The sequence below is a fragment of the Poecile atricapillus genome, chromosome 1 (genome assembly GCF_030490865.1).
Source record: "Poecile atricapillus isolate bPoeAtr1 chromosome 1, bPoeAtr1.hap1, whole genome shotgun sequence".
Lineage (NCBI taxonomy): Eukaryota > Metazoa > Chordata > Aves > Passeriformes > Paridae > Poecile > Poecile atricapillus.
In genome coordinates this window covers 154,751,152-154,767,237 of record NC_081249.1, presented here as the reverse complement: position 1 = coordinate 154,767,237, position 16,086 = coordinate 154,751,152, and the positions used below count along the sequence as shown (strand labels likewise).

The 16,086-nt window shown below is 41.2% G+C and overlaps 1 protein-coding gene across 2 annotated transcripts in view; it reads right to left on the bottom strand.

The window, feature by feature from the left end:
* Nucleotides 1–15,027, bottom strand: part of ARHGAP5 (Rho GTPase activating protein 5) — a 47,350-nt gene extending 32,323 nt beyond the window's left edge. For both annotated transcript variants that reach the window (XM_058839236.1, XM_058839246.1), the window contains exons 1-3: nt 14,759–15,027; nt 7,774–7,880; nt 311–4,210 (exon numbers count right to left, since the gene is read on the bottom strand). In XM_058839236.1, the coding sequence (XP_058695219.1) occupies nt 311–4,033 (3,723 nt within the window). In that variant the 5' untranslated portion in view covers nt 4,034–4,210; nt 7,774–7,880; nt 14,759–15,027. The remainder of the gene's footprint in view (nt 1–310; nt 4,211–7,773; nt 7,881–14,758) is intronic.
* Between the last annotated feature and the right edge of the window lie 1,059 nt (nt 15,028–16,086).

The following is a 16,086-nucleotide window of genomic DNA, read 5'->3' as shown; positions in this document are numbered from 1 at the left end:
GAGCTCGCAAAGCAGCTTTTTTCTTAAAAAAACCACACGACCTTACTCAAATGGAAGGAAGCCTCCACATGTAAGTAGAGACGAAAATAACTTATTGAAGAGCTGACAAGGTAGACAAACCACCTCATTCCATAATGTTTGCTAGTTCCAAGCAACTTAATAGGAACTTAAGACATAAAAATCCAACAAATACAGTTTGAAAATTTTAAAGCACCTGTTTCAAAATAGGGTACAAATCTTGCATATTTTGTCTCTTCCCATTTTACAATGCACCACAAGTTGTAAATAAAATTTAAATTAACTGACTTACCTTCTTATCTTCTTTTACTTTGTGGGGTTTCTTTTTCATTTTTTTGTCATCTAATTCTTGATCCGATGTAATGGCAGGATTATCTATGCCACCCTTCCATGTTTCAACAGGTGAAAGAAGTGGGTCTTCTTCACTTCCACGATGTCTTCCTTTCCATTTAGTTTTAGAAGTGGTAAAAGCCTCATCATCACTTGCATCTGAATGTGTTCTCCTATAGTAAGACTTGGCTTTGCTGAACAGTGTCTTAGACTTGTACTTGTATTTTGAAGGCCTTCTTTCCCCATGACTTTTGGAAACTCTATCAGAAAACCCATTTTCTTCCTCACCTTGGGTATTTATAACAATTGAGTTTTGAACTTTAATAATACGATTCTGACTATCCTCTGGAACCGCATAGATATCATCTGCAAAGCCTTTATGCTTGTAAATCGTGTCAATAGGTTCAGCATAGTTGTCAGATGGGTCTGTATCTTCTGGTGGTGCTGCAGGCACTCGAGAAGGCTGTTTCCTGGGGTTTTTGCCAATACCTGCCTCAATTGTTTTCAGGAGGTTGGGATCCAGTTTTTTGACATTTGTTCTTGGAACAAGTGGTTTCGGTTTTATCGGAGGAGGCACTTTATGGTTGCGTTCATGGTCATGACAATTGATCGGTGTACTGTGAACAGGATACTCATTTCCTTCCAAATCCAGTCGGTACTTGGAACGATCACTAGGTGCTGGAAGTAACCTTACATCATCACCAATTGGACTGTAAGGCGGTGGTCCTTCGGCATCATCCTCTGAATCTGGGTAATTATAGTCAAGGGAACCTCCTCTCGGAGATCTTGGAAAAACATCTTCACTTGTGTGCGTTGATTCCCTTGTGCTGTCTGACATGTAGGAACTTTCAATCATGTTTTTCTTCTCTAATACATCACTGAAGAACAACGTGAAAACCTCAGTTTGACGATGATATTGAGATAATGAATATAAAGCTGTAAACTTAGCAGTAATTTCTGTTGCTATGTGCTCTCCTTCAGTCATGAGTTCCTTGATTGCTTCATTCTCAAAGAAGTCTGCCTGGCTATCAGTAACAGCCACCAACTGGACAGGAATCGTATCCTGAACTTCAGAAAGAAATGCCCGAAGCATTCCCATGGATGCCTTTCGCTTTGCAGAATAGACCAGTATATATCCATGAACAAGTTCATCTTTCCTTACACCAATTGAAGAATGATATGATAATATAGTTATCTGTATTCGACGTCTCTTTTCTCCTATTATTTTGTCTAGCATCAAAGAATTATTCTGGCCAGCCTGAGCAGCGCTACAGGAGTGAGAATCAAGGAAAGGGGAAAGAATAAGATCCACACTGAAAGGATCGCCACACATGGCACACATGACAATCCTTAAGTCAGCTTCTGACAGATCTTTAATGGTGGGAACTGGACTTACAACATCAAAATTGTGTTTAACTGCTTCCAGTACTCCCCTCAGAGCTTGTTTTATTTGGGCCTCATTAAATTTGCGTGGGTATGTGCCAGCAGGCACATCTACAAAAGGACATTGTAACTTGTTAGCCAATTGCTGTCCCTGATGCCTCAGAATAGGTAGATTCTTGCTAACACTGTCCCTCTGGTTAGCCAATATTAATGTAAATGAAAGATTAGCCATATACTTGTCTCTCCTTATCTGAGATGCTTCAGCCCTTATTTTAGCAATGCACTCCCCAATAAAAGTCAGTGATTCAATAGAATTAAACACGCAGAAACAACCATGTGGTTTGAAGGCTGAGGTCCACAACTGAGTCAGCAAGTACGGGGATTTGGCATCAACTGGCCTAAGATCTAGTTCATATATTTTTCCATCTAATGCATATTCATCATCAGTGGATTGTGTCCGAATTTCATTTGCCAATTCTTGTGCAAGGCCATCTTTGCCCAAAATGAAAAGATTGATTTTATCAATGTTGGCACTATCATGGTATAAATTTGAACGTCCATGGTCTAGTTGCAGAAGACTGTTGGCAAGCAACTCTTCTACTTTTATGTCCATACAATTTTGGCCACTGAGACAAGTTTCTTTAGTTGGGTGATAAACAAATCCTATGTGTTTGAGCAGAAGAGATTCTCTATCAGGTGCAAGTTTCTGTAAAGCTTTGTATCTAGGTTCTTCACTCAGAACTGCATGAATTTCACTCATTTTATCTGTACTTGGTGTTGCATTAAGATCCAGATCATAAAATAGCTCTGAATGTTCAAAAAGCATTTCCTGAAACTCCTCTTTGGCTTTTTCAACAATCTCCCTCTGATGCCTACCATACACTTCCTTACTATCTGCATCAGTGATGTATTTGAATGCTTCATCCTCTACCACAAAACATATAACTTCTTCCCATGGCTGTCCGGGTGAAATGAATTGGATTTTCTCAAGAGTTTTTTTGAATTTCTCTTTCATTTCAACCCTCCTTTTTTCAGATATAAGATGCTGCACATGGTTTTGATAAACTTTTTCTGCCTCTAGGGTACTGAGAAGGTCAAACGGAATCCTTCTGTCATTCACTTTATCTATGTGGTCAGTTTCATCCCAGGGTATTTTTTCAAGCACTACAAAATAGGACTGGAAGTCAGGCCTTTTCTCCATTACCTTCAAGGCTTCTGACCAGCTCAAAAGTTCAATCTCATCAAGATTTGATAGAAGAGTATTAAGAGCTCTTGGCAATGCGTTAATGTATTCTTCTTTTCTCTTTCTAATATGTTCCTGTTTAAGTTGCTCTATGTGTTTTGAAAATGTATTTTTGGCCTTTTTTGTTCCTTCCAAATTTATATACTCCTCATAATCAGGGTGGTTTTTCAGTTTGTTACTAACAGTTTTCCAAGTTGCATGATAGTCTCTCACAGTTTGGACAAGTTTTTCAAACTTATCTGTTGCCGTAACAACTAACTGTCTTTGAGTTTTATAGGCATCCAGATAGGGGATTATTTTAGGTTTACCACGAGTTTTATCCATCATTTGTACCAGTGCAGTAAAACATGTTTCAACATTGACGTTGAATCTTGCTGATGTTTCCACGACCACAAGGTTCTTCTTATTTGAAGCAAAGGCCTGAACCTCTCGCAGATAATGATCCACACATTCATCACATTTTGTTGCCGCTATTATTATGGGTTTTTTAGATTTTGAGAGCTGGATATAAAGATTATTCACAAATTTAAGTTGATCATCAAACTTCCTATTGCATCCTTGGCTTACATCAATGCACAATAAAAACCCATCTATGTTTAATTTCCCTTCAGGCATTTGTTTTTGCTCAAAGTCTTGCTCCAAGCCTAGCTGATCTGTGCAAATGTACATTAGTTTTTCTGCGGACTGCAGTTTGGAGGCAGCTGCACGTTTTATGTACGGTTGTAAATTTGTACTCCGATGAGGCAAGAAAGTCTGATCATCAATGAACTCAGTCTGCTCAATTACATGAATTCTGCACTCAATTCCATCCTCACCACTTTGTGTTACGTCACCCCAGTACAAAAAGTGATCATTGTTAACAACTCTTCCTCCAAAGTCAATTGTGCTAAGCACAGAGGTATGCTCAGGATAATATTCATCTGCTTTTGAACGAACGAATCTATTGCACAAACATGACTTTCCGACTCCACAATTACCTTTATCCTTTTCAGTTCCAGACAGTCCAACAACACTAACAGCATAAGATGGGGGGCGTGGCTCTTTGTTTTTTGCCATCATAACTTTCCTCTCATCTTTTTGCAATTATCAAGGTAACTGTATGTGGTTTTCATTCTGGAAAAAGTTCCTACAAATTTGAATTGTATATCCAGGGCTCCAGAAATTGCCTTCAGTTGTTCCTGCTTCAGCTTGTGATTAAGAGAACCTCAGATAACCTGGACAAGGAGCATCATCTTCCTAAAAAATACAAAGGAAAAAAAATTTCAAGATTGCAGGTATTTCTTTATAATATTCATGAGGAAAAAGAGATTTTAAGAAGCGCTTTTGCTTGATCACCCTGATTTCCTGTGGATATGAAAATTCTGCAACTGCTTTGAATGAGATCAAAAATTCATAATTCAGTAACGCTAATGCTATTTATACTACAAATTTTAAAATAAACAGATTTTAGGCACAATTTAGTAGTAGTTTTTCAGCTCTTTTAATAGCTCATCAGCATACTTCTGAAAAAAATAAAACCCACACTCAAAGCCCCAAATTATTGTCCTCCTCATTAGCTTACAAATCCTGGGCACTAAAAAGCAAAAATACAACATAAAAACACTAAACCCGACCCCATATTCATGCTTTTCTATTCACACATTTTCACTAGATATCATGCACATCTGCATGAAAAACATTACTTTAATGTGCATTTGCAGGTTTGAGGTTAGGTTGCAGTAAAGAAAATTTCAAAACAAGTAGCTGTAAAAGCAGGCAGTTGGCCACGTGCCTCAGCTGCTACCTATCTGCAGAAGCAGACTACTTGATTTGTATACTAACAGCAAACAGCTTTTAAGGAAATGTTTCGAACCTGAATTCTACAGAAAAACACAAACATCATACAAATACTAAGAGTAGAACTTATGTATAGATTTTAAGACTCCAGTGTTGTTACATTCCTTCTGTCTATGAAAAAAAAAGCAAACTTTTATTAACGGAAAACAAAAACTACTATATCTATACTCAGAGTTTCACAGAGTTACTACAAGGTTCCCGTGGCTTTATTGAAGCTGTCACCAAGTATAAAAATTACCACTAACTCTCAGTCATTAATCAGAAGACTCTGCTTGCATGCATACTGCAAATGGAAATGCATTTGCTGGTTTTGAATCAATTACATTATGAGAAAGACAGAAAAAATTGAATACCCAAATAACTGGCTCCAGCAGACTGCGACGAGTGGCATGAAATCTACTTGGGGGCCAGTAACCAGCACTGCACTCCACAGGCCAGTACTGGGTCCAACACTGCTCAGTATCTTCATTAATAACTTGGATGATGGGGCAGAATGTATCCTAAGCAAGTTTGCTAATGACAGAATTAGGAGAAACAAATGATACAGTCCTGGATGCAGGGAGGAATAACTCCATGTACCGTATGATGGAGCCAGCTGCCTGAAGAGCAGCTGTCCAGGGGGGCACCTGGGCATCCCAGAGGACATGAACACCACCCAGCAATGTGCACCTGTGGCAAACAAGGCTGAGAGTACCCTGGGCAGCATTAGACAAAGTACTGCTAGCAGGACAAGGCAGGTGAACCTTCCCCTCTTTGCAGCCCTGTAAAGCCACACCTGATGCACTGTGTCCAGTTCCACAGTACAGGAGAGATACAGAACTACTGGAGAAAGCAGCAAGGGCTTAAAGCACCACTGCATCTCTCATTTAATGAAAGGCTAGAAGAGCTAGGACTGTTCAACCTGGCAAAGAGAAGACTTGGGGAAGATCTCATCAAAGTGTCCAAATATTTGGAAGAAAGCTGCAAAGAAAGCAGAGCCAGACTCTTTTCAGTGGTGCCCAGGGACAGGACAGGAGGCAATAGGCACAGACTGAAATACAGATGATGCCATATGAACATCAGGAAACCCTTTTTTTAATTGTGAGGGTGGCTGAGCACTGACCTGGTTTGCCCAGAGAAGTTGTAAAGGCTGCTGCACTAAAGGTATTCAAAAGACACCTGGACACAGACCTGGGCAACCTGCCCTAGCTGAGCCTGCTTGAGCAGGGAGGCTGGACTAGATGACATTCAGAGCTCTCTTCCAACCTACACTGCTCTATCCCCTCTGAAAATATTTTTATAAAAATACTTCTCATTTTCATGGTAAAAAGCCAACTATTACATGGCACTATAAATGAAAGGTAGATACTCTTGTACTTGACATATTTGCTTTTACATTTGTAGAGTACAAAGTAACAACACAAATGTACTTAAACAGACCTATAAATAGCCCTTATAAGAATAAAAGTATAACAAGTGTCAATACTGAAATTTTAGTGTTATATACTTTGTCCTTCTTAGCAACAATTAACTAACCAAAACATAAAATACAAACTACATATATAAAACCAGCTGTTAGTCATAGAAATCATAGCAAAGTTATAGAGTCATAGCAAAGGAAAGTACTTTTTCTGAAGAAAGTATCAACTTCATTACAAAAGGAAGAGGGACACCTAATTTTTATACTCAAGAGCTTTTAGACTGCAAAACCCAAAATTTTTATGCCAGATTTTAGAATTCTTTTTTGGTTAAATTAGATTACTCTAAGACCCATTCAGAAAGAAAACTCATATTTAAAATTTTCCTTTTCACTGTTTCCACTGTGTTTATTATGTTCTTAAAACACAGAACTTGGACCTAACAGAAAATGGCTCCAGGAATAAAAATACTTAATAAAAATAACATCCTTTACCACCAGTATTTATATTACTACAAATAAACCCAGTGTCTTCTTTCTAAAGGAAAGCTTATCATAGTAGCATCATTCAAACTGTCAGAATGAGAAATTTAGTCAGCACTTTCACTATAAAATGTTTTCTGTTTGCCACAGCACAATACAGATTTCATGTGGACTAAACTAGAACACAAAAAACTTCATCCACAGGATTACTTCATTTCATCAGGAAGACACTGTCAATTTGCAATTAGTTTATAAGAAACAATCAATACTTTCAGATACTCTACATCTTCTGTAGCAAAGGTTGTTCCTCATCCATCTACAAAGTGTTTTGTTAAATCGATACATTTTTAAGCAAGTAAATACAAAGAATAAGGTGAAAGGGGACACTGACAAAGGGAGAACAAACACATCAGTCTCTCATTAAAGTTCTGACATGAATGATTTTAACCATAACAGAAGCTGAATCACTAAAGATATTTAAAACCAGTAAGGGTTTTTTGGGCTTTTTTTTCTGAAGACAGTTCCTACTTTGCACTGATTGTACAAAATCACAGAACGAAATCTATGTTAATTAAGTAATAAAACTGGTAAAAATCTGACATTATAATGGCTTCACATTTAATATGTAATCATCATTAAATTGTTCTCCAAATGGAAGATCATCCATTTCACTATATCACTAATGTAAACTTACTTAATCATTTTGTACTGTTTTAAACCATGCACACTGGAAATTCATTGTAAGTTAGTCCCACTATCTTAGTTCAATCTGCCTAATTCAATAACAAATTCTGAAGGCTATGATTCATCTAAACCCCCCCCCCACCACCTATTTTACAGATTCAAAAGAGGGGTTGTTTGATTTCCCCAACTAATTTCAATCTTAGGATTGAAAATAATACGAAGTGTCTGACATCACTGCAGGAAGAACCTCTCTGACCATCTACAGATGCACTGTAGGACCTTGTCTCTACAGACTTTTAGATTTCCAAGAGTAGTCATAAAGAAAATAAGGTAGCAGCTTGTACTTATTTACCCACCTTCACCCTTAAACACATTATAAAGGTCTAAAGCCCAAACTTACCCTTAGGAAAAAGAGGTGCAAAGCAAGATGACTATCCTGCTGTGATCTTCCTGCAGTAATGTCACACATTTAAACAGTGCCCTTCAGTAAGTCCTTCCCTGAGGAATCTGAAACCAAAAAATAAGAGCCATTAAAATTTCAAGTTTATGAAGGAAGAAGCAGCAATCAGAGAAGGTACAACACTTCACCTACACATGAGGATTGTTTTCCTTATTTTAAACCCATAAACAAAACTCAAGCTGGACTTTGTCTAAATTGGGAGGGTTTAAATCCTGTAAGCACACCCATTAATATTTGAGAGAGGGCAGAGTTCTTAAGTGATTGTGATTTGAATTTCAACTTGATACTTCAACAATACCTAGGTTGCAGAAGCCTGTTATGAAAAAAATAATGTAGTTTCTCAGTTAACATGTAAAATGTAAGCTATAAAAATCACTAATCACTTCTAGAATAACTTGGAATTATAAAGTATTTAGAACACAGCTTTGCAAGATGAAGTTGTTATAGGCCTAAGTACAAAATACAGGAAACAAATATATGTCTGTGTACATACATTCTATTAATAGGAAAAAGGTACAGTCTGCCTCAAAACCCTTTACCTGCAGGACACCACTTCTAAATTAAAAGGACTTACAAACTGTCACAAATTAGAAATTGAAAGTATAATTAGATTTGAAGATTTCGAAGCCTCAACTAGGGTACAAATTATTAATATAACCCTTTTAAGTGCTGAGCTCACCACAGGGATGCTAATATAAAGTAATCAAAAACTGAACTCTCTTCCATTGTTCTTCCCTTTGCATCCACACAAAACCCAGACTTTGCCAGGCCAGTGATCCACACATTATGATGCAGAACAAGAAAGGAAATTGAGGTACTTGCACTGGAATATTATGTAAGCCATTTTTAACGCAGGAAAGGTGTCACTGTTAAGCAAGATGCAGCACAAGCTGCATATGTGCTAAATACATCAAAACAACAGAGTTTTCTCTTGTTTTGCCATTTACAATTATAGTCTTAATAATTTCACTTTGCTTTAGAATTAATATTCACTTTGCTGTAGTAAATTTTCTTTCAGATAAAAAAGGTTTGGCAATACTGATAAACAATATACCAATACAACTACACTAACTAATCTTGTGGTACCAAACAACACCAAAATCAATAGGCAGCAATCTTTCAGTCATGCAATAAGCCTGGCTGAGCTTCAGTGCTAAATTCTATCCCTTGATAGAGAAGATAGATGGCGAGTTCTGTTCCCTGCCCTTACCTCCAAGCTGTGGCACACCTCTACATCCACAGCTAGCTGAGCAGAGCAGGTACTTGCTCATGAGGAAAAAGACAATGGGCCTCTGAAGAACTCAGAGTATGTGGAAGAGCAGAGAAAAGTGTCTCCATTTGCAAGAATGCATCTGAGGCTTGAGGGACAATGCCACAAGAGAAAGCTCAAAGAACAGGCCCTCACAACACCAGTCAGAAACCTTAAGAGACCAGAAAAGACCCTATTTACAAACACATTTCCCAAAGACTCCAAGCAAAATTCTAAACACTAAAATAAAATGCCATTTTATTAGCAAGGAATAAACACTTGAAGAGTTAATCATCTATCATTATTAAGTAATTGTGGCTGCACAGCAACTTGTAGATGAGTCCACAGTCAAGAAAATCACTTACAGATAAATACCCTTGAGTATTTCTCAATACCCTCCAAAATTGTTTTCTGAACCAAAAACTGTTTTAGACCTAACATGGCTGGAGCAAAAATGTTTCCTGAAAGAGTCCACAGAATTGCTTATGACCATCAACTATTTAAGCAGCTGCCAATAGGGAAAAATAAACAGTATTTTCTCCAAGTCCTTTACTCACTCTGTAGTGTTGTCTAGAACAACAGTTTATGGATTAGTATTTTCTGGGGTTAGTTTCAATTAGCATAGTCTTGCAAGTGTGTTCGTAAATTACCTGGCCAAGCAAAGAGAAGCACATGTGAATAAAAGGCCCCTCACAGCCTAGTCTGCTTTACAAGGTATACAAATACACCCGCAGAAACTTACTGTGACCTCTATAGCAGATGACCAAGTCATCTCACCTCACTTCATACTTTTTGAGAACCAAAACTTGGCTTGGAAAAAATTTACTACAGTACCCAACATCCAAGATCTATCAGCACAACAGTAGCTATAGCCCTACACAAAACAATAAGAATTCAACAGTTTTCCCTTCTAACAACCAGTAAAAAAAAAAAAAAAAAAAAAAAGTTGAGGTACCTTAACGTAATGTTGTCATTCCTCAGTCAGTTTTACCAAGAGTTCTCTTTTTTCACTCAAGCAAGCCTAAGAAATCTTCCCTTCAAGAAAATCTTTTTAGAAACGAAACCAGAATATACCAATGTAACCTTAACAATTTCAAATCACTTAAGTCTGCTGCAGTCCTAACACTTAATGTGTCCTGTCTACTTTACAAACACACCGATACTCTTGCCTAAGTGCAGGTAAACTTAATTAACCATACTTTAAATCTTATTTATAACTAATGGTAAATACAACAATTACCCAAGTATCAGCCAACATGAGAAAAAACATTATTCAGACTGCTTATCAGAAAGTAAGCTCAACCAAACAACAGCAAGACAGTAAGGGACAACAGTGATCCTCTTATGAAAAGAAATTCAGCTGAAGTGGTATGTTGATTAATCATGCTAGGGAAATGAAGGATGAGAATGGATGACTCCAACTGCTGTTCACTTCAGATTTGGTTAGTATGACAGCAAGCTATAATCCCTAAAGGAGTTCCATAGCCCAGATAATTCTCTCCACGAAAAAGCAAAGTAATCAATGTATGAAAAAATTTTTAAAAAAAGAGAGAAACCCCAACTGCCCAACTTCATATTATAAAAGCAATGAAAAACTGTTTTTAAAAACAGAAGTTCAAAGCTCTTAGCCCCAACTAAGCTCAATAAATGTCATCTATTAATAATAATACACTGAGGACTGCCTGTGTATTACTCAAAATTAAATCAGAGACTAAATATTATTTCTGAATTCAAAACATCATTCTTTAGGTGGAATCTAGCAGTCCCAGGGCATCTATTATCATTATTGCTCTCCTCAAAAAAAAAAAAAAAACAAACAAAGAAGAGAAAAACCAAACCAACTTACACAATTTAAATCAAGGTACAATAAAAAAGTAAACTGCAAAGGTTCAAATTACCAGCACAGCAGTATTCTGAACTTAGGCCTCTCAAGTTACTTATCTTCAGATTTTTGAATATCTGAAAACATTCAATATAGTTTCAAAGCCTGCCTTTTATCAGGGAAGGAAAGTGCAAGTTTACAGAAGCAATAAATTCTTAATTCTTTTTCCATAGGATAAGCTCCAACCAAAAACATGCAGAGTGGTCAGAGAAGTTTCTCAGGGCAAGTCTCCCGATCAGGCTTATTTACGGAGGTACTCAGGAAAAACACAGAAGAACTAATGGAGAAATTTTACAAAGGGGATCCATAAAAAAACTTACAGAAGAAAGAAAAGGAAGCAGACAAAGAAAGAGGGATCAAAGAAAGGACAGAAAAAGGGCTAAAAAGCATTCCCTGGAAGAAAAAAACAAGAAAAATGTACATCCTGGTATGGGCAGCTACAACTAATTTCACTGATCCACAGATCTGGATCATTTCATATTATACTGCTTCATGAGCAACTGCAGTGTAGAATCCAGGACTCAACATCATAAAGCTTAGTTTGTTGTTTGACCTTGTACAAGCCATATGTGTCATTTTTACCTGTGTAAAACAATACAGGTTATCCCCTTTTTAAAATTACGAAATGAGAAAGAGAAATGGCATATATAAGCAGCAAATAATATTCTGCATAAAAATTATCCAACTTAAATAAATACCAAAAGCAACTATATACACTTGTTCAAAAATTGTGCATGCAGGTATTAGTTTTGCTTTTTTAAATGCAAGCATTCTTCTGTCATGTTTGAATGCCAACTGATGCAGAACTGCAAAAATGCGTGGGAATTTTAACTCAGAGCCAAAGAAACAACTCTTATTTACCACAAAATGTAACGTGCAGAACTAGCCACAGATTAATTATTTTGTTTTCCAATTGATGTGACTAGAAAAACACAGTTAACATGCAGATTCAAAATAACCTCACAATTGTTTCTTGCGAGGAATTATGAATTCGTTTTTCTTTATGTATTTCACCAAATTTGTAAATACAAGGGAGTGATGAGATGGCTCAAACAATAATCTGTAAAATCTTCTAGCTCACTTACACTGACCTTTAGGCTAAAAATCCTCAGAATAAAAAAGAAAAAAAGAACCAACCGACCAAAGAGCGATGAAAGAGTGATTAAGTATTTTGTGCGCCCATTAGGAGAGACGCAGCGCGGACGCAGGGGAGGAAGAAGCGGCGGGAGCGGCACTGCGGCGCTCCGGGGCGAGCGGGACCCCCGAAGCGCGCGGCGCTCCCGCGGGCCGGGAGGGCGGGGCCGCGCGCGGCCAAAGCCCCCTGGCGGCAGAGCCCGCCGGGCCCGGCCAGCATTCCTGCCTTATCAGCCAGCAGGAATGCACCGCGGGCCCGCTCGCACGGCTACGTCATGGCCACCGACCCGGCCGTCCGCAGCTCGCACGACGGAACCCTGCCAGCAGAACTTCGCCACGGGCGTTCGCCTTCCAAAGTGCCACTCTCTCGGAGAAGGTCACGGAGTGTCACCCCCAAGAACGCCTTCCGCACAGAATCCTAAGGGAGCACCGGGAGCAGCCTACTAAACGGAGTGATGAGGAGCGCTTTGTGAAGTTTTATGCGAAATATTCCTGAAGGATAGGATGCCAGTACATGGGATTTGTCTTGTGTCAAGAAAGTACTTTTGGAAGCCTTAAAATAGCGTCAGCATCCTTTTAGTATATTTATTAAAACATCGTGGAATTATTTTTGCGCTATCTACTCAAATAACAAGTCCCAACACGGAAACTTACACAGAACAGTCTATTATTATGATCAGTGCTTTTCTTTTCTACAAAGTCTGCAAGAGGAAAAAAACACCTACAGCTTTAGGAGAGCACATAGCTTGAAAAACATGTGGAGCATTTGGTTCTGTTAGTGCTAAATATAGCATTTTAAAACAATTTAGTCTGAGCCTAAAGTATTTAATTGGATTATGTTACACATGCAACACCTTAGGTAAAGTAAAGTCCAATACCAGGGAGCGGTAGGCATTTGGTTGCAATTATTTACAATTTTACAACAATGGCAGCTGCTTTAGATAGGGATACTTTAGAGGAAAAAAATGTTATTTGGCTCAGTATGTTCCCAGCTAACAAGCAACTTATACTAAAACACGTTAGTGACACTGTAACAAATGCTTAAAAAATTTCCCATACTTGAAGTACTGCAGACTTAAAAAAAAACCTAAACCTTTACATTTCCATCATACTTTCTGAGCTCTAATAACACTGAGTTTTAGTACAGCACTATAAATAGAATGTTACAAATTTTAGCACTTCTTAAAAATAATTTTAAAGGCAGCACAGCAATGAAAGTAAGTCCTTACAAAAATGCACCTGGATGAATATGTGTAATACCCTTACTTTAGATAAGTACTATAAGTATGGGTTTTATCAGGAGGCATTTAACTCTGGTCACTGATGTCACTGCTGAAAACAACTATCATGCGGAAGACTCTTCAGAAGGTAAGACAGCACAACTGACAAAAAAGCCACTTATAAATTCCTCATTCTTTATGAAGTAAGTATACAAGCATCAGTGCTGCAACTGGCTTCAATGCACAGGTTTAAAATGGACGTCCAATTGACCAGCTAACGCTGTTCTCTCTTTACTGCTTTTACTCTGCAGTGTAGAGTTTTCAAATTTCTGTCAAGGATCTTTATTAAGAAAAAAAACAATCCTTCAGTTTATCTGCATGACACTAAACTAAAGAATACACACATACCCCCACAGGCCTATTTTGGTCTAGATTAAAAACGGTCCCCTCCTACTTATTAAGGAAACATTCCACGCTGATATCAAAAGCGATACTGGAGAGAGCAAAAGAGGGGTGTACAGAGGGGTGGGGTGTATTATAGGGAGAAGGTGACAAGTATGTCTTCCGTTTATAACTATATAGTCCTGCTCCTTTTTTAAATTAAAGCAGTGCTCCATACTCCTTATGTCTTATAGCTACAACACCATGGCATTACATCTGTATGTCTCTGGTGATTCCCTTGGGTGGAGAGAGTCTAAAGGTTATGCTGGTTGAAGGGATTCAAAACGCTTGAAAGCTGCAACACTGCAACTGGCTACCCTATTCCAAAGCCTTAAAATCCACCTGGTGGAAAAACAGAAATGCACACACATCATTAGGAGAGTGAAGTTTTCTGAAATTTAATATCGAGCAATATTTGAAGGTGAAAGGAAGGAGGAGGGGAGTGGACAACTGTTCAAATTTAGAAGAGGAAGAAAAGAACAGAGAAGGCGTGAATGAGTATTAGGGGGTAATGAAGAGGAAAATAAGTACCGAGAAAGGGGGAAAAGGGGGGGAAAGGCAGTGGAAATAGAAGAAGGGAGGAAGCTGAAGGAGTAGGCAGAAGGGAATGAGGAAGGAAGAAGAGAGGAGCAGGGAAGCTCCCCTTCCTGCCTTCCTCCCTCCCTCGAGAGCCGTGACCAGCTGGCAGCCTCGTACAGCAGGCTCAGACCCTCCCATCGCTCAGGCCTTCATCACCTGTCTGGGACCAGGCACTCCGCTCCCTGCCCTTCCCGCCTGCCCTCCGCGGCGCAGCGGAGCCGAGGGGGCCGGCCGGGGGGCGCGGGGCCGCTGCCCGCTCCCCACGCGGCCCCAACCCTCCGAACTGGTTACAGCCAGCGGCCGCCGCGCCGGCTCGCCGGGCTGCAGCCGCCTCCTCCCCCCGCTCCCCTTCCGCCTGCCGGGCCGGCCGCCCCGCTTCAGGCCGGGCCGGCTCCCACGGGACCGCATTCCTCCCCTCACCTCGCGCCGTCGGGATCCGGCTCCTCGGCGGCGGCGGGAGCGGCAGCATTCCCGGGACGCTCTCTCCACGCCGGCGCCCCCGGCGGCTTCCCCTCCCCGCGGGGCTCTCTCCGCTCTCCGGCCCGCAGCTCCCGAGCGCTCCCGGCCGCCGCAGCCCCGTCCCGCCTCTCCGCTCTCTCCCCGGCGCTCAGTAATGGCGGCCGCCGAGCCTCCCCGGCTCTCGCTTCGCTGACGGAGTCTCTCTCTCCCCCTAACTTTACCTCAGCAGCTTCCCTCCCCTCCCCCCTCCCTCCCGCCGCCGCGGCTCAGCGCGCGCCCGCCCGGCCAGCTGCGCGTGCGCGGGAAGGCGCCTCTTCCTGCTGCCGCTGGATTCCCTGGGAAGCCTGGGAGGGCGCGCGCGGCCGGCACCCAGCTGCGCGCGCACGCGCGCCGCCCCGCCTCCCCCGTCCTCCCTGGCCCGTGCGGGGGCGCGCGCGGCGCGCGCCCGCTCGTGCTCTAGTGGCCGAACGAGCAGCGCGGGGAGCCGGGAGTCTTGGGGATGCGGGTTCGAGTCCCGCCTCGGGCAGCGGCGCAGGCCGGGGCGCCGTGGTGTCCCGACATGAGAGCGGCTCCGAGGTGTGGAGGTGGCCACGGGCTTGATCCCGGGCCACCGGCTCTGTCCGGTGTGGGCCAGCCTAGGCTGGGGCCTACCCTAAGCGTACATCCAGCAGCGATGATTCCAAGGGAGGAAATTGGCGCTTGACTGGGTTAAAATTAGAAACTAAAAATTAAAAAAATTAAAAATTAAAATACGCCAAAATGCTGCTTTGGCCAGCCGTGTGCACCCAGCTCCTCTCCTGCTCGGCTGCCTATAACTTCTCACAACATTTCCCAGGTTTGGCCGGTGTAACACAGCACTTATTTCGATTGTTAATCATTAAAAAGAGAAAAAGCCCTGCAGCGGGGCTGCTTGGAGCCACCAGGTGGGACACCCACCATTATGGGACAATGCATAGGACACGTCCACAGGGCACACCAGGCTCTGCACGGCTTGGGAACCACTGTAGGACATCCCTTCACCGGGCACACCAGGCTCTGTACAGCTTGGGAACCACTGTAGGACATCCCTTCACCGGGCACACCGGGCTCTGCACAGCTTGGGAACCACTGTAGGACATCCCTTCACCGGGCACACCAGGCTCTGTAAAGCTTGGGAACCACTGTAGGACATCCCTTCACCGGGCACACCAGGCTCTGCACGGCTTGGGAACCACTGTAGGACATCCCTTCACAGGGCACACTGGGCTCTGCACAGCTTGCAGTTATGTTAAGCAACCCAAGGCAGCACA